Below are 19137 nucleotides of genomic sequence, written 5' to 3' on the forward strand. Positions count from 1 at the left end.
AGGAAGCGGCTGCAAATTCCAGAAGCCCCCTTCCCTGCTTGTGTGCCTTGGAGTGGGAAAACTTGTTAAAAGAGGGAAGCGCATACCTTTGTTGACAAATAAGTTAAATTCTAAAGCGAAAGTGGAATATTTTTTTGCGGAGACTTGTATTTCCTTGTGCTACAGCTGGAAAATCAAACCTTGTCCGGTGGTCGACTTGCGTGCAACCTCATCTGCTGGTGATATTCCTTATGTTTATTTGCGTTAACCACAACACCAGTGTGCAACATCGTAAAGTTGTGTCGATCTGCAGATTAGAAGTTGTGTCGTGGTATATCTTTATCATAAATGAATGGTTATGTCAGTATTGTTTACCCTCTGATATACTAACTACGTTATCTGGCTAGCGTTAGCTACGCTAGTCTTGCCGTTAGCTGACAAGAGGTAGCCAGTAGCAGCAACCTCTCAAGTGACCTCTCACATTATTATCTAGCACGGCATACTTCCTTCCCAAATTAACGGACATCTTGTTGAACCTCCGATGATACAAAACTGAACCGAGCGTTGACGTGTAACTACCCTCAACAGTGTGTGTTGTTGATGGTGACATGGCATCTTGTCAACTAGCGTTAGCCAACATTACTGTTAGCCACGTCCCTGCATCCGTGTCAGAGGTTGTCTTCAGATAGCTGGCCAGTCCTGCTACATTCGGTGGCTGTCTGCGCACCTCCATATGTCATGGCAATGGAAATGGGGTTTTGAGACATAACGGTAGATATGATGTTTGGACTTATATATGTCGACCCTGTGTTGGGAGTGTTTCCTGGGTAACGCTAGCTAAAGAGGATGGGCTCATTGTCAGAGGAGGAAAGTCATCCTCATGATTGCTCGATAACATCAATTGACATTACCCCGTATCGATTACCGGCCTTCGCGAAAAGCAATACACCGTGGAAGACTGAGACTTCGCCTGGCGAGGAAGCGACACCGGAGACCAGAGTTGTCCGTAGTAGCAGAGATCTCTAACCTATTCACCTGAGCAGCTCTCGACATGTCAGTGAATGGTAACAGCTTGGTGTCCCGGTCTGGGGATACCCCGGCGTTCATGTCTGTCCCCTCCTCGTCTAACTCATCAGCTGTGTCCCCCACTGCTCAGTCCAACCGAGGATGTCAGAATGGTGCCTTCATGGACTCCTTTGGGATATTCCTCCAAGGTCTTTTAGCGGTTGTTGCATTCAGCACGTTGATGCGTAAGTCTGGGAACGCACATTTTGTTTTCTGTGTTGTTGATCTTTTTGTCCCTTTCTTGTAGTTATCTGAAGGCCACTACTACACACTGTGAAAACAAATGTCTGTGAAACCACATTATCTGCACTGCAGATGTGAACATTATATCTACTGCATTGTCTACTGCTGTGTCTAGATTTTCTGTTGTTCTTATGTCAATTTATTAATGTTAAGTGTTGTAAGCATTTATATCACAGGCACCTATTTCATAACAATAGAATTCAGGCATGTAGGCACAAAAGCTTGCAGTACATCATGTTCCATAGAGCCACTATCCTAGGTGCCAGTGATGTCACAGGCTTTGAGGCGTGTTAAGAAGTTGATGATTGACAACATCATGCATATTATTTTTATGCATGAAGCTACTCTACGGTGAATGACCCAAACACAGCAAGCACATGGGGAATCTCGCACCCCGTCCCAGATATCCGAAGGCCCAGTTGTAGGGAGGGGAGGACAGTGGGAGTCGGATGAAAACAGCCATTGTGGCTTAACAACAGCGAGAGCTTTATTAGTGTGCGCTGTTATGTCACATTTGGATAGTGCCAAAGAGACCAAACGGGCTGGCGATTCATTTGAATACAGAGCTTGTGTTACTATGTAAGTGTGCACCAGACTTCCCCTGTTACCAACTTTGACGTAGAACTAGTGTGGGTGTCATATAAATGCTTTGTTTACTCAGTTTAGGTGCAGCATGGAGTCAGTGCAACAAAAGTCTTAACAGACTTCACTCTCCTTGTTTGCGCTGGATCAAAACACGACAGGCACTTACTTCTCAGGAGCCTGTGAGCCATCAGTGTTACGTCCAAGAGGGAGCGCAGGTTAATGCAATATGATCTGGGCTTTCTGCTGTAGCATTGAACTGTGTCTGCACAGTCAAGGCTAATGTTGCTGTGTAAGCACACTTAAGTATGTGTTGCCCTTCAGCCTGTGATAAAAGTGCTTCTGGAAGCATGGTGCAGCTGGTAGCAGAGATAGCGTTTCCTCATATACAGGTCAGACTAACGTGAACTGATCTGAACTGTGCTGAACCAGCACAGAAGTTACTTCAGAAAGAAGTTTGTTTCATTCCTGCTTGCAACCCACCCCCCCCCCCCCCTGCCACTTCCCTTGTGGTCAGCAATGTTGTTACTTTTGTTATTCCTCATCAGATTTGTGTGTGTGTGTGTGTGTGTGTGTGTGTGTGTGTGTGTGTGTGTGTGTGTGTGTGTGTGTGTGTGTGTGTGTGTGTGTGTGTGTGTGTGTGTGTGTGTGTGTGTGTGTGTGTGTGTGTGTGATGTATCAGCTGATGTGTGTTTGACCGTTGCCAGATGACCGTAACGAAAACCCAAAAGGCATGTGTCCCCAAGGTTGTTTTATTGATTGTGTTGTGATGTCAACATCAAAAGCCCTTCCTGTTGTGGGGGGGTGGCAGTGGCACAGCACAGCTCTTTTTCTTATAAGTCTTCCTCCTCTCAGCTGTCTGTGTTTCTTGTCTTTGCAGTGAAACGGTTCAGAGAGCCCAAGCATGAGAGGAGGCCTTGGAAAATCTGGTGAGACTCTCGTCCTCTCCTGTCTGCTACTTGCTCTCCCTCCTCCAGAGGAAATGAATGTTTGCTTATGAGACAATGGAAGTAAACATTGCTCAGTTAATTGCGTTTTTTTTTACCATGAGTATGATTATTGCTCTCAACAAACTCAGAAATAACTTCATCTGCCTCAAACAATTACCCCGTCATATTTCATTTTGCATGAAGGTCTACACTGTAAAGCTTTATATTTTGGATTATCCTCATGCCGTCACCATAATAAAGGCATTTCTGTGATGGAAAATGTCAGAAAAGTCCAAGGACATTCTCAATTTAGAAATATATGTTTTAGGAATAAATAAATCCAATGCAAAGCTGTCTGATAAGGCACGTTACCCCTTCCACTCCCTCCTGTCCAAAGGAAATGAATGTTTGCTCAAAGTGTGTTAAGAGTGCAGCAGTCCCGCCCGCACACCATATAATGTATGTGTTCCGCCAACATGTTCTGGACATAGTTAACATTCATTTCATGGGTTTACGTAACATAGAACCTTCTAAGTATACCCCCCAGGTGCTGACTGGAAGGAATTGCCTTCTACAGCATTATGTTGTTGCTATGCCAAGGTTGCTATTGGGTTTGTTTGTGATGAAGCAGTGCTGCTTTTGCTAATCAGTGTGCATGCGTACATATTTTATTTTATTATTTATTTTCTAAACAGAATGCATCAAACTGGCAAAGTGTGCGTGACGGAAGTCATCTTGCACCTGTTCACTCCCCTTGGGGATCGAACATGCGACCTCGTCATCTACAACAAGGCAATGGGAGACACAGTACGATACCGCTGGGCCAAGAGACTAGTCTCTCTGCCCAACGGCACCGAGATTGTATGAGGCTATCGGAGGGAGGTTTACCAACGTTCCATGCCAACTCTGCTAGTTAGCCTCCGTTACACGTGCATGCACGCTGCCTAGCAAAAGCACCACTGCTTCATCACGAACAAGCCTATTGCAAATGCTTGTGATGCCATTGACCAATTGTCTTATTGTGGCATTCAGCCATACTCCTAACCCACTCCTCTCTCTTTCTCTCTCTCTCTCTCTCTCTCTCTCTCTCTCTCTCTCTCTCTCTCTCTCTCTCTCTCTCTCTCTCTGTCTGTGTCTCTCTCTGTCTCTGTCTCTGTCTCTCTCTCTCTCTCTCTCTCTCTCTCTTTCTCTCTCTCTCTCTCTCTCTCTCTCTCTCTCTACCTGCAGGTTTCTTGACACATCCAAACAGGCCATAGGGATGCTGTTCATTCACTTTGCCAACGTGTACTTGTCTGACCTCACAGAGGAAGACCCCTGTTCTCTGTAAGACTACACACATATCCAACCAACACCTGGTTTGCAGAGGTGTCAATTCCAGGTTCAGAAAGGAAAACCTCCTGCAACAAGTTTGATCCAAGTAGCTCAGACTCTAGCCTGGTCCTGACCATCCCATAATACTACCATTTCAATTTCGTATTCATGGTCTGGACTTTGTTTGATCTGACGCAATTGCAGGAAGCAGGAAGGACATTTTCGGGAAAATCAGGATTTTAACTTATAAGTTGTTGAACAAACATGTCTGATGTCTATCTATGGCGATGTAGGGCCGTTTAACAGACATGTCTGACAGAAAATCCTACCATAGGATAAAATTACAATGTAGGACCGTCAGAACACCGGCGAAAATCCTACCGGTCAACATCGCTCCACAGTAGACAGGTACCAGACGTAGTGCGAAGCCAAGTGTCTTGGTGGAAGTACGTAGGATGGCTACTCAGACTCAGCTTAGCACTCAAGACTGGAGTAGATCAAGATATTCAGATAGTCATCTGAGTTGAAGGGAAAACATGTCAGGATCTTTACTCTCTGAACCTGGAATTGATAATACTTACTTGTGACATTATATGTGTGTCCTGACCTTCTTTAAGCAAGTCTTGCTTAGGGATGCAAAATTAATGTCCATGAAAACTGACAATGAAGTTGATATCGCACCGCATCGTACCGCATAGTACTTCTTATCTCTGTTTCTCTGTACTGTAATTGAGATATCTGTCTGCTTGGGTGTGTGTGTTTTGCTTCTAAGTAACGCTTGGCCCGGCCGTCTCTCTTGGTGTGCAGATACCTCATCAACTTCCTGCTAGACGCCTCGCTGGGCATGCTGTTCATCTACGCAGGCGTCCGGGCAGTCAGTGCAGTGGTGGAGTGGAGACAGTGGGACCGCTTACGCTTCGGAGAATATGGTGAGACCTCTTACACGCGCACGCACACGCACACACACACGCACACACACACACACACACACACACACACACACACACACACACACACACACACCGCGTACGCTTCGGAGAATATGGTGAGACCTCTTACACACACACACACACACACACACACACACACACACCGCGTACGCTTCGGAGAATATGGTGAGACCTCTTACACACACACACACACACACACACACACACACACACACAATGGCTCGCTCTTAGACACATACTGTACAAACAGAGGTGTGTGCGTGTACCTCTAGCAGGCCTACATATATCAGAGTTAAAAGTTGCACGCTTTCCCTAAAACACCTGGCTTAGTAGGATTAATGCAGTGCATTGGTGTTGCTGGAGAATTTGGTGAGACCTCTTTTGCACAGACACACACACACTAACTGGCCCTTAGACACGTACTGTACAAACAGATGTGTGTGAGTGTGCCTCTAGCAGGCCTACATTTATCAGAGTTAAAAGTTGCACTTTTTACTGCGCTGTGTTTACTGCAGTGTAGCAACTCTACAAGTATAATACACGTCCGAAGTGTGTCCCTAAAGCAGCTGGCTTAGTAGGATTGATGTAGTGCATTGGTGTTGCTGGTCCCTGTTGTGTGCTCCCCATTTTGCATTGAGTTCCAGTCTTGCCAAGCAATAGTCAGTGATGGAAGATGGAGAGACAGTAGCCTGCACAGCAGAGCAGGAGAAGTAGAAATATTTTAAGAATCACATTTAACAAAACTGTAATTACAAAGAATTCTAATTACTGTTTTTGTGGGAGTACTTGGAGTATGTCTATGATCTGCATGACTGATGTTTACCAGTGGGTGGGAGTGATGGTTTGTGGTCCCCCCCAGGAGACCCCCACCCTCCTCACTAACCCCAGAGATGTGACTTCTTCTTGTTTTGATGCCACTGTTGCTTGCTTGTGTGCGTGTCTGCCTATTAATGTTTAAGGCATCCAATTCAGTGCAATGGTCAGCCCAAAGTAGTCATCTCCTCCTCACTGGCCACCACTGCATTTCCTCAGCGATGAGACTGCTTACTACTTGCCTGATGCCACTGTTGCTGTTACTTCTTCTAACCCGTCTCGTGTGCGTGCGCGCGTGCGTGCGTGTGTGTGTCACTGTGTAGGTGAGCCCATTCAGTGCAGTGCCTGGGCGGGCCAGTGTGCCCTCTACATCCTGATCATGATGGTGGAGAAGCTGCTCATCATGCTGGTGCTCCTCATGCCACAGTGGAAGAAGGTAAGCAAAGGATTATGGGTAGAGTAGGGGATTGTGTAGAGCTCAATTTAAGGTCCATAGGAGGGGCTTTAAAGTTTGTTTTTCCCCAGATGTTTGTATATCAACAATGTTTATTGACATGCCCCAAATCATTATGAAGAGAAGTGTTGGTTGACCGTCCAGGATGTTTGTCATTGATGTGTGTTGACGGTTTATTTTACGTGACGTCCCAAACCACTAGGCTTATTCACAGAATATTTGGCTGGTTTGTTTTTTTGTTCTTTGTCGTCTCTTATTATTATTTTTATTCTATGTAATGTTGGTTTGTGTGTTGTAAGGCATGTGTATGTTTGTGTGTTTGTCATCGCAGCTAGCTCCCCTGAACCCCATAACCAATCCAGAGTTGGAGCTGGCCATCGTAATGCTCATCGTCCCGTTCTTCGTCAATGTAAGTCCCTCAGTCTGCAGCTGTCCTCTTTGCCGTCTCTGACTGTGTTTGTTACATTACAGGGGGGTTGGACAATGAAACTGAAACACCAGTTTTTAGACCGGTTTGGCCATAGCATCCTGCGTGTATATTGACCCTGTGGATGTCCCGACGGACCTTCTGGTGGAAACAGAGTTGAGGTGCAAATTTAATTCTGCCGTGATTTGGGCAGCTGTGGTTTATGTTTTTTGATTGCAGTCCGGGTTGGCACCCGAACATCCCTTTCAGACAGCTTCCTCTGGCGTCCACGTTTAATCCTGTTGGATGTGGTTCATCCTACTTGGTGGTATGCTGACATTTACCCTGCATATCGTGGCTCTTGATACGCAAAGACACAAAGACAAAGAGTTTAGCTCAGGGATGCAAAATTGAATTTCAGTGAAAACTGACAATGAAGTTGATATCGTGTTGTACCATACCTTATAGTACTTCGTCCTTCTTGGTGGTATGCTGACATACATTACCTTGGATACCGTAGCTCTTGATACATCATGAAGACTTAAGGGCAGATTATAGTTCAGCAACGGCGCCCGTTGGTTCTGGTCGCTAACCACTGTTGATGTTATAGATCTGCGCACGAGGTCTCATGTCGTTAGCCACATTTGGCTACATAGCTACAAGGCTACAGCATAGTAGTCAGACTGCAGGCATTGTGCCGCGAGTGCTAAACTGATGTATTGTTTGTTTGTTACTTACTAGTTTAGTCATTGTAGCTTCATTTATTTACACACACTAGAAAGAAAGCATTCACATTTCACAGAATATTGACAGTTTGGCTCTCGTAAACTACCGGAAAACTGTGCCGCCACGAGAACAAGGAAGTAGCGAGACGACATATCACAGCGCCTTTTCTCTGCGACCATCGCAACCATTTCACGTGTAGTCAGGATTTTCTTGAGGCGCGCGACGACGGTTGCAGAGCCTCTGCGCGGGGAGCGTGGTCGCGCACAGACGGTTGCAGAGGCTTTGCAACCGTCAGCGCCAATAAGTATAAATTGGCTCAATGAACAAAATTCAAGAGACACCGCACACTGCTTACTATGCGAACAGAAATATTCTAGTAAGGGGAGATAGGACAGGTACATTGAAATTAACGGTGAAGATTCGTAACGCAAATATGGCGTCTACCCGCACATCTCCCGCCTTTCTGGTAACAAGAGCCAATGTGCCTGCTAGCTGCGTTGCCAGTGATCCAATCATTTGGCTGCATCGGCGCACGCGAAATTATGCACATGCTCAGTTGTGAAAAGCCGTTGCTCTCGTGCCGTTATGGAACTACTGCGCCTGCGCTCTGTCAAAAAAGCCGTCAGAAAAGTGGCTCAAAAAGCTTTATTTTGACTCGTATGACACAACCAAGTAGTCTAGATTGATCAGTTTTTCACGGTCGTTTCAACCATATGGTTTTCACAACCCCTGGGTTCCCCTCCGTCCTATACTCAGTTTCCCCATTCATTTTTCCCATTGACTCTCAGATCTGGTCTACTTAATCGCGAAATAGCACCCCGGAGGCGTCACCAAGATGGCCGCCATATGTCCCCTCTCATTCTAAAATCTCTCTGATGCGAACCTGATGACGCCTTGTGCGAAACGCGTTGTTCGCTCCGAGAAATAAAGTAAAGAAAAGTAAGCAGTGTGCGGTGTCTCTTGAATTTTGTTCATTGATTCACCTTCTCCTGCCTCACACCTGCACCTGCATTACTGAGGGCTTGTGCACAAGGACTCTCTTGAAGTATAAATTGGCCTTTACTGTATTGGTAGCAAAACTGTGCTCTTAGTAGCCTGCTAATTGAACCGTCACACTCTGCTCTTACTGCTGCAGTGTGCAATTAATGAAGATTGGCCACCACTTTAGCCATAAAACGTCCCAAACTAAAATGACAAGTATTTCAGTTTCATTGTCCAACCCCTGTACAATCTGGTTGTGAACGACGCTGTTTGCAGACTCTTGCAAATATGGCTCTGTATTTCTGTTGCTTGGTGTCTGTGGTGCCACTGTTGTGTGATTGCTTCCATTCCACAGTCTATGTCATTGTACGTGGTTGGGATATGAAAGGCTTTGAACGTGCTCACAGGTGTCTATTAATGGATTAGCCAAGAGGCCATAGTCAGTAGTAATTCGCTAACCTCAGTATTTGCAGTGTCTAGACTAGACACCCAAAGGATCATCAATGCATACACAACCAAAAAAAGTGAACATGATAGCACAGGGAATACACAGAATAAGTGATGGTGCTGGGTTTTGAGCAGGGTCAGTGTGTGATGGTTTATACATTTCCTCTGACTCAGACCAGCCAGCTAGCAATGCTGCAAAAAGTAACCCCCACCATTATGCAGTAACCTCAGATTCCCTGGCCTAGCATGTGCTTAGCATAATGGCATATGGGGGTAAATCCTTTTTAATGCTGAAACCCGGCCAAAGAATCCCCTTCTCTCCTCCCCATTCCCATTTGGATAAAATGCTAGTAGAACATCTGGCGCGCATAATGTTGTTTCTGATCTGTAATGCCAAGTGTTTGTGCATCATCACCAAATTGCACCAAATTCTGGGCCGATAGACAGGGCTCCAATGGACCCCTTAGTGCAAGTGCAAGAATGTGACTCCTTGTAGGGGCTCCCTTTTTCAACGCCCCTGTACACTATTTGCACTGCCTGTGTACATCAGACTGTATGGATCTAGATTTTAAATTTGGGTACACAGCGTAAACATGAATAAGCATTATTTTGTCACAGAACTGGGATGACATAAAGGTCACTCATGAAGTGAAAGCATATACGTAGAAGGTCATTTGTGTAGGTGTGGGTGCGCTTGTGCGCGTTTCTGTTTACATTTGTAACCATGTTGTTTTGTTTGTGCCTGCATGGCCTAGGCCCTGATGTTTTGGGTGGTGGACAACTTCCTGATGAAGAAGGGCCGGACAAAAGCCAAGCTGGAGGAGCGGGAGGGCAGCGAGGAGGCACGCGGCAGCACCAAGGTGCGCTACAGGCGGGCCCTCTCCCACGACGACTCGGAGTCAGAGGTGAGCACTTAGCAGCGGCAGCAGCAGCAGCTGCAGCACCAAAGGCTGGTGGTAGTGGAGCCAGCCAGCCAGCATCGTCATGGCTCACATCACACTTAGGGGACCTCCTTGGCTTTGACATTTACCAGCCTTCGGGTGAAGACGGGCAAACATTTAAAAGAAAGCAGGATTTTTAAGGGAAAGGGGGGAGTGGGACAAAAAGTGCACACCCATTTGCAGAGAAGCCAGGTGACAATTTGCCTGATGAGTGCCCTCCTGGTGGTTTGGAAACGTCATCATTGTGGTCTAATAAGCCCTTTGGGAGCTATACGAGAGCCTGGATGCTCTGCTGTTTCTTTTCTGTTAAAACTTTTAAAAACGCCCAAACCTTTTGCATCTGAAGGAAGCCTCATTAAAATAAGCTTGAGGAGTCAGTCTCCATTCACTTCCCAACTGAGTGACTAAATTGCTTTAGATGTGCAGGCGTCCTTTGGCAAGGCAGATCAGTAGTGGCTGATGCCGGTGACCTGCCTGTGTGCAGGAGTTAATATTAATACTAAAGAAGCCAAATGAGTCAGTGTGTGTGCGGTGACCAGAGCCCTGCTGTGGATTTACAGGCTTGTAAAGCAGGTGGGTCTGGAGACATGCTGCTCAGCCCAGCAGGGCTGCTGACTGCTTTTGCCAGGCTCAGGACAAAGTCATATGAAGGGTCCTCCCAACCAATACATGCATGCAATGTAACGGGGGCCCAATTGCTGGGGGTCACTTCTCTCAGGGCCCAGAACAACTGACCCCCTTGTTCCCCACCTGTCGTTTCCCTCCAGCTCTGGACCCTGTGCAGTCTGACAGACCTTACTGGAGTCTGTGAGCCCTCGCCTGGGTAGTTGGTGCACTCACCACCGCCCAGCCAGACTAACCAGGGGTCCGTTTCTCGATTCTTTGTCGCTGCTAGCCGTCTTTAGTGGTAAGCATCGCTGTCGAGACAGAGTTGAGTCGCTCTTACGAAGTACGTTGCTACCATCGTTAGCAAAGACGCTTTCGAGAATGCCACCCCAGTATAGCCCAGCCCAGCCTAGGCCCAACCCAGCCTGGGAAATTCCACTTAACAAACAAAGCCACTTTTGTATGGCCTACCTCAGTGCTTGTTCTGGACCCTCGAGTGCAGTTAAAGCAGTCATAGTAGAATGATGGCTATTTGACAGTCTGTTTTTGTTAAGGGTGGCAAAATTGCTTTGTTTGTCTATGTGTCACTCTCTTCCTCCTCCTGCCTCTGCAATGCAGTTTGGAGGGCGTAAAAAATGCAGAGTTTGCTTTTGGACTGGTACAGACTGGTGCAGTTGAAACACAATTCCCTGACCTTTGCCCATTATACTTCTCTTTCTTGTTCAGATCCTGTTTTGAGCTGACGATGATATGTTTGATCTATGCATTGCCATTGTGTATCGTGTGTATGCTGTTGGATACCTTAATTTCCCTTCTGGGATTAGTTACATTTCTCTAATTCTCTTCTCTCTCTGTGTCTCTCTGTGTCTCTGTCTCTGTCTGTCTCTCTCTCTCTCTCTCTCTCTCTCTCTCTCTCTCTCTCTCTCTCTCTCTCTCTCTCTGTATATCAGATCCTGTTTTCAGCTGATGATGAGATGGAGGACTCGGAGGGTGAGGATGATGTGCGGCGGCTCACAGGCCACAAGTCGGTGAAGAAGAAGAAGCACCGCATGGGCATCCCGGTCTGATGCGCTTCGGTCCGGTCCGGTCCGGACTACTTGGCCTTTCACATCTGCGAGCCTGTTCATACCTCACACGCCCACCTCTTACCTCCTACTACCAATCCCTGCCCTCCCCTTCCCCTCCTTCGAGCCTTGTAGTGTCTTCAAATACAGAAGCTTTGCAACTGAGGCCAATAATTTGCTTTAACTGGTCGCCACTGTTAAGAGCACAAAGCAACAAATGCATCGTCTTTTCACAAGGCCTCCTAAAGCAGTGGGGGGTATTGCCTTTCTTCTTCTTCTTCTTCTTAACAGTGTCTCTGTAGAAAGAAGTGTTGGAAGCGCGAGTTGACCTCAAGGTCTAGACTAGAGGAAATCCACCAGATCAAACAGACTTGGGTTTTTTGTCGTTTTTTTTTTTTAAACTCCCGAGCCTTTCTGTACTCTGTTCCATGACCCATTGAGATGCAATGTGCCACACTGCTGTTATAATGAGTCAACATGGGTCCTGATAGTTGTTTGAACTGAACTATGGGTCAACCTCTGCAGTGCCCACCTCCGCTTCTCCACTGTGCTCAGCGTATCTATCAAGTACACTGACTGACTGAACATGCGATGACGTTTCTGGAGGCTGCCGTGTGGCTGAGAAAAAGGCCTAATGGATATCATGAGACAGACCGATCGTCAGTGCTTAGCGCTCTGTCATTTCAGCCTTTTTCAGGATCATATACTTCGCCGATTTTGACACTGTATCGCCCCAAACTTCTCTCAGAAAGAAACAAATATTTATGCATTCGCCCATACAGTGACTGTACTTGTTTAGTTTAGAGGTCGTCCATTAGTATTGCTAAGTATATGTACTACTCTGTGTCCTCTCACTAGATTGCAGTGACCACGAGTCGCCTCTGGGGGGCAGCTGTGCTGCGGCTTAAGCAGAGCCGTAGATAAATACAGGTGCCTGCTCTACCTGTGGTTGGTGGGAATGTTTCTCTCTGGAGATGTATTCATCAAGGTCACAACTTTTTTAATACTGTTTTGAGGTAATTTACTAACTGTCTTACATGGAGAGTAATATCAATAGCCGTGCTTAGCTCTCTGAGCGAGGCTGCGGGAGTGGGTTAAAAGGGAAGGGCTTTTTGTCTGGAAGCAGTGTTTGTGGAGAGATGAACTTTGCCTTTTGGGACTGTGTGTGTGTGTGTGTATATGTCTGTGTGTGACTGTGTGTGTGTGTCTTTATGTCTTTGTGTGTGTGGGGACTGCTAAGTCGGTTTGGGCTCTGTCAGACTGCCGCTTTTCCATTTCTGTTGTCTTTTTTTTTGTTTGTTTTTTTGCATCTACCTCCCCTTGTCCATAGTCCATGTTTACTGTCTGTTACAGCCTCTACATGGGACTACCCCAATGTGTATTTATGTGTATGGTTGTTGGTGATAGTATTTTTGTTAAATGTTTTGTTATTATTATTTGTATTTTTTTTAAAGTTCTTCCAGCCTGCTGGCATCATATATTCCAGATTGGAGATTTGGGAAAGTACACAACCTTGTCCCTTTGCACAACTCCTTTCATCATACTTCTCTGTGACGGTTTACTTTCTTTTTTTCCCTTTTTTTTTTGCTTTGGCTGTTTTTTGTTCTGTTTTATTTGTGTACTGTGATTGATTTCTTCTGTGTTGGACCAGACAATGTGCCTGCATTGAGTTTGACCATACCAAAGGGCAGTCTGCGCTTTAAGAAGCAGTCAGCACTTCCATGACACATTATTGTGCAGCTTCTCACCCAAGGATATACTAGCAGTAGCTGCACTGCTCTGTTCGGTACCCATGTCCCTTTCCCCCCCACAGACTTCACAAGGACAGATTGTTGGCTGTTTTTAAGTAGCAAGGCTTTGTCACTTTCATTATTTGATCTCTGTCCTGCGAGATCCATTCAATTCTACGAAACTCTCTCAAGTGTCAGGTGTTTTAAAAAAAATGGTTCCACTCAGTTTAATGATCGAAGGCCTCAGATTTGTAAACCATGTGATATGAGCACTAGTCTAAGTTCAGCTCAGGCATTGGCTATTTGAAGCAACTAATGGGTTAACTGTATTCACAGTTTGAATGTCACAGTGTGGGCAAATGTGTTGGCACAGATTGCCAACCTGTGTTGAAACGTTAACAGGTCTATGGGGGTAGAACTGGCTGCAGGAACTTGATTTTTTTTATTTTTGAGGGCTTGAGAAGGAGCTCAATGCTATTGGGACTGTGATGGGTGCTCTGCTGTTGATGTGGGTCAATGTTTATATTTTGCTCTCTCAACATTTTCCAAGGGTCTTTTTCTTCATAGCAAGGCCTCTTGATCCCATGTGTCATAAGTTGTTGGACCAACAATGCATATAGATCAGAGACTGTGGGGAGGGTTTTCTGGTGTACTGCTGGTGTACTTTTAATTCCATGTGGTCATGATTTGGAGCGACACCTTTTTTATGAGGGGAAGCTTTATGATGGCGGTGATGATGACAGAAATGACAAACTCTCAAACGATGGACTGCATTTGGTGGAATGAAATGGATATCACTGCAACTAGTTGTTGGTCTATCAAAACAAACCACAGCTTTTACAGTCTCTGCAGCAAGGATGAGAGTTAAGTGATTCCAATTTACTAGTCAACTAAAATTACTGACAAATAATGAACTGACGATCATTATATATGCTTTTTTCAAAATAAACTTTGTAAGAAAGGTGTGTTGCTGGTCTTGGTGCTTTTTGAAATGTCATTTGTGTTATCCTACCACATTTCTTCACTGTATGATACTAACACATCTAGCTAGCTTTGTGTTGACTTGAAACACACATGTTGACTAATTATGCATAAAAACCTATTCCCTGACCGGGAATCGAACCCGGGCCGCGGCGGTGAGAGCGCCGAATCCTAACCACTAGACCACCAGGGAGGTGGAAACATGCTTGTTAGTCTAGCATCAAACCAGTTGCGCTACTTGACAAGCAGAGGTATGCAAGTGGCCTCAGGATAGAATTACGTCAACCAACAGTCAGGCCTCACCCTGTCACTCTACAGTCTCCACCTCTGAGTCAGTTTGTCAAGATTAATACAAGTATACCAGCCTTCAGATGTACCTATTTACTTTTCAATACAGTCAGAGCTGTTTTCTTGGCAGAGTGCCTTTAGCCTTATACATTTCTAGGGTTTACAAACTCATCATCTATTCTTGGTTTGCCCCGGCAATTCCTGCTGACAAACGCATGCGTTTGCCCTCTGTGATGTCACATCACTGAAGTGTAGCTTGGACTCTACAGGAAGACGTGGCATGAGCTCATGGCATAAGTTGTGTACGTGTGTGCTTTATACAGTGCTTATACACAGTATGTGTGTACTGAATATGTGAAAGTCAGGGGACAGAGGCGATTCTGAGGTGGTAAACATGCTTAAGCAAATCCAGGATGTATTAATTGAACTGTTCATGACCGCCATTAGAACCCACATACATTTCTGCTCATGTTGTATTAGCCCACCCTGCATCCCTAACAGTTTTGGTGCATGGTCTTATATAATCACATTCACTATGCACAACACTTGGCACAATGGTCCCTCTGTGTGGCTCATCTGAAATAGTTTTTTCTCCCTAGGGAGGAACAATGCCCTGCCACGTTAAGGCTCATAGAGCACAGTTTGACAACAGCATTACCACCAAATTCTTCAGATGATTTTGCACTGTGACGAGTTTAATCCAGGGGTCTGACACAGCTGTCGTTTTGGGGGTTCCATAACCGTGCGTCCCCTGCCAAAATCATAAAACAATTTTAGCAAGTAGATCCCTGCTACGAGACACTTCACCCTTGTAATGACTCACACAAGGGGTAACAGTAACACCACCCAGCTCATCAGGGCAAAAAGAATCTACTACCGCACACTGATATAAAATGTAAAAACTTAAGGTGATGATATACAATGAAACTATTTAAGCAAAGTTGTCATTTAACGCTACTTACAGATAATGTTTAGGAGGGTTTCCAATAATTTTATGAAGAACAACATTAAACATTTAATGTATGAGACATGTCACATGACATTTTCTCATTTCCTTAAAATTCCATAGTTCCCTTATTTACTTGTTTCCCAAATCCACATCATCATTAGTCAGTTATTCAGTTACTACTGTATTTTCAGCTTACTTCGAAATAATATGTATACCAGTAACTGTCTTTTAGTCTGACAATTGAAAATAAAGTTTGAACCCTACTTTTGTAATCGGTTGTTTCACAGAATTTTTCAAAACCATTCCATCAAATGAAAGGTCAGACTATACGACGTCACACAGGGCGGGCCCAGTTGAATACAACGCATGGAGTGCATTCCAATATGCGACCTTGCGTCCTCCACTTGTGCTTGTGGCCTCGTACCAGGAAGTAATATGTCATGATGACATCACAGACAACAGCATTATATTTCAATATCTCGCAAAAGCTCAATTATAAAGTCATTTTCTCATTTGCAAACTGGATGGTGAATGAAGAATAGTCCCCCAAAAATTGTTTTGGCTAGGCTGACAGCGGGAAAACTTATTTGTTTTCTCCATGGAGGAGTGGTCAGGAGGCGGGGCGAGGCCACAAGCACAAGTGGAGGAGGCAAGGTCGTATATTGGAATGCACCCATGGATCTGGGTGGGATGTTTTGTATTTGATTTCCTCAGCTGTTGCCCCTGGGAGGAGGAAGAGGGGGTGGAGGGTGGAGGCCATTCCCCACATGCAGGAACACCCACTTCAGCTGCCCCCCCTGTCACGTCAGGCCCTAATAATACCCCACTGACAACAGACAGATAGATAGTGGGAGCGAGTGAGAGAGAAAAGATAGTGCTCTGTGTCACAAACTGCTGTGGGGAGGAGTAAATATACATATACGTATATATAGGGGTGGAAGTTGGAGAGAGAATCAGACACAAAGACCCAAGTGGCAGCACTGCATACACAAAGGTTTTACCCCTCCTCCTTCGTCCTCATCATGTCTCAGGTATGTATCTACTGGCTTGAAGACACTGCTTTTAGTTTGGTTGTTCAAGGACAAATGCTGTCTTGGATTTTCAGCACTCTGGTTTGTGGAGTATTTGATCTCAACCACAAGCATCAGGTCGTCTGAGCAATGTATCTATTGCCTATTTTACACTGCTGGTTTTCTGGTAGGTCTACAGCTCGACACAGCGATTGAGCTGTGTTGTCTATTCGAAAAACAAAAAGTGATGGCTGAGTCTCACTTTGTCGAGCTGTAGGCCTTCATCTTCTTCAATACACTACTTTCAGTATGGTTGTTAGAGGACAAGTGCTATCTTGGATTTTTAGTACTCTAGTTAACTACGAATTTTGTCTACTACAAATAGTCAACTACGTACAGTACATGGACAGTATAGTTGCCAACTTGTGCTTTGAGTGTCCAGCTATCTAAGGCCTGTTATGGTGTGTGTGCCTTAAGCCAGGTGAAGTGAAGAAGAAGAAGAGGCCTCCAATGAAGGAAGAGGACCTGAAAGGGGCCCGCAGCAAGCTGGGACTCAAAGGAGAGCCGAAGAGTAAGACCTATGAGGTCATGGTTGAGTGCGGTGAGTAGTCTCTCATTAATCGTGGCTGTATTTTCCATTCAGTGTGCCAGGCCACCGGTCATAGTGACTTTTGACGGTTTTTAACTGGGTGTGAGTACCACAAATCAAAAGTATTAAATAAGACTGATGTTTAGCACAGCTTTTATTCCCAGCCGTCGGGAGGAGGGAAATGTAGGTGTTTATTTTGGGGGGAGACAACTGAGACTGACACCCTGTTTAGGGCGGCTGACATCTTTGGCTGGGCTCAGGACAGAGAGTGCATCTTAATATGGGACCTTGCCTCCTCCACTTGCCTCCTCCACTCGCTTCTCGTCATGATGACATCACTGACAACAGCATTATATTTCAATATCTCGCAAAAGCTCGATTGTAGAGTCTTTTTCTCGTTTGCAATTGGGATGGTGAATGAAAAACAGTCCCTCAAAAGTTGTTGTGGCTAGGCTGACAGCTGTGAAACTTTATCGTTTTCTCCACGGAGGAGGGGCCAGGAGGCGGGGCGAGGAGACAAGCACAAGTGGAGGAGGCAAGGTCACATATTGGGATGCACCCAGAGTTATCTGGGCCCTCCTCTCAATGCATACAATGTAGACAGGACCCAATTGTGGGCTCTCCCTCTCCCTGGGCCCAGGGCAACTGGCCTGTTTGTCCCCTCCCCTCTGTCAGCTACCCTGACCATGATGGCTACTATGACACAGAATGATAGATGGTTGCTAGATTTGTATACAAGACTCCCATAATGCTGGGTGTTGATGGGTGGGTCTAATGGTTAGGGAGGTATTCTTTAGATCAGAGGTTTGGGGGTTGGAAACCCATCCTTACCTCTCTCCCTACCTCCATACATGTCTGAGCCTGTGGTGTCCTTGAGCATGGCACCTAACCCCACATTGTCCCAGGAATTGTAACCAATACCATAAATAACTGTAAGTTGCTGTGAATAAAAGTGTATTGTAATGCAGTGGTGTAGTCTACTTTTTTATGGTGGGTATACTGTATATTTGAGCATTTTTAGAAGTGGGTATATTGTATATATTTGTGCTATTCTAAATAATGGATCAATCTATTTTAAGTGGGTATACTTAAATCCCTGAAATTTTGAAGTGGATATACTCTGTGTACCTGCGTTCTATGTCGTAGACTACACCACTGCTGTAATGTAGGCCAACAGTATCTGTATGACAAATCACTGCATCGATATGTGCCTCTCGATTCATGCCCAATAATTGTAACAGGCCTGATCAAATTGTTGTGGAATGAATATTCATTGAGAGTAGTAGGCCTACAGTAATTAACTGTCAAACTGTCTTTGTGATTCCACAGAGCGCATGGGTAAGGTTGCCCCATCTGTGTTCAGTGGTGTGGGCTCTGGAGGAGAGACGGCCTTTGACAAGCCCAAGGCCCCTGCATCCGGAAGCGTCTTTGGAAAATAGACCCCAGCCTGGCAGAAAACAGCATGCCGCTCCCAAGGACTGTTGAACTCAACTCAACTAATTCTTTACCTGTGCAATATTTTTGAATGAGTGTGTGCGTGTGAATGAAAATGTGTACCGGTAAGCCACTCCTGTCGTAAGAGCAATGGCCAATTTAACCTGACACTAAAGTTGTGGTAGGCTATAGTGATTTTGAGTTTACTTAAATGGAAGTGTAGAACTTTTTGATAAATAAGTTTTTATAACAACATTTGCTAAATTGTTACATTTAAATATAATTCAGCTGTTTTTGTAACAGTTCACATTAGAGTCTTATTTATGTTATTTTATAATAAATATCCAGCATTGACTGTGTTAATTGTGTAATTTCTTAAAAATGACTCTTTATAGACAACATATGAAAACTACACTTTTTTGTAGGCTACAATAGGCCTACTTTACAGTTTCATTTAATATTAGGACCCTAGTGGGGTTTTTTGTTTTTGTTTTGTTTGTTTGTTTTGTTTTTATGTAGCCTACGTTCACCGTGAGAGTGAGTTGCGCTCACGTGATAGGCTATTCCGCGGTAAAGGGTCAAATTGGCCTATCTGGGAAACAATATCATAGCCTACTATATCTATCTTGCTTTGCTATTTAGAATCTTTGCAATGGGTT

General features: G+C 45.0%; 1 protein-coding gene and 1 non-coding gene across 3 annotated transcripts; one reads left to right on the forward strand and one right to left on the reverse strand.

Moving 5' to 3' along the window:
• The first annotated feature begins 10 nt into the window (after positions 1-10).
• LOC134462093 (store-operated calcium entry regulator STIMATE-like) lies at positions 11-18837 on the forward strand. 2 transcript variants are annotated; one of them, XM_063214963.1, is made up of 10 exons: positions 11-1229; positions 2750-2798; positions 4026-4121; positions 4917-5038; positions 6196-6308; positions 6658-6735; positions 9642-9791; positions 11384-11494; positions 16933-17056; positions 18374-18837. In XM_063214963.1, exons 1-10 carry the CDS (start codon positions 1031-1033, stop codon positions 18481-18483), a joined length of 1152 nt encoding a protein of 383 aa, XP_063071033.1. In that variant the 5' UTR covers positions 11-1030; the 3' UTR covers positions 18484-18837. The 2 variants fall into 2 exon arrangements, with proteins under 2 accessions (XP_063071033.1, XP_063071032.1); XM_063214962.1 differs by lacking the exons at positions 11-1229; positions 2750-2798; positions 4026-4121; ... (3 more) ...; positions 9642-9791; positions 11384-11494 and adding an exon at positions 16278-16476.
• On the reverse strand, positions 14330-14401 carry trnae-cuc (transfer RNA glutamic acid (anticodon CUC)). The gene has a single exon. It is a non-coding gene; the product is annotated as a tRNA-Glu (tRNA).
• Positions 18838-19137: the final 300 nt, after the last annotated feature.

The sequence above is a fragment of the Engraulis encrasicolus genome, chromosome 14 (genome assembly GCF_034702125.1).
Source record: "Engraulis encrasicolus isolate BLACKSEA-1 chromosome 14, IST_EnEncr_1.0, whole genome shotgun sequence".
NCBI classification, from domain to species: Eukaryota; Metazoa; Chordata; class Actinopteri; order Clupeiformes; family Engraulidae; genus Engraulis; species Engraulis encrasicolus.

Coding starts and splice junctions, on each gene's coding strand:
- LOC134462093 (XM_063214963.1), top strand. CDS start 1,031: ATGTCAGTGAATGGTAACAGCTTGGTGTCCCGGTCTGGGGATACCCCG. Junction 1,230..2,749: donor TGCATTCAGCACGTTGATGC/GTAAGTCTGGGA, acceptor TTGTCTTTGCAG/TGAAACGGTTCAGAGAGCCC. Junction 17,057..18,373: donor TGAGGTCATGGTTGAGTGCG/GTGAGTAGTCTC, acceptor GTGATTCCACAG/AGCGCATGGGTAAGGTTGCC.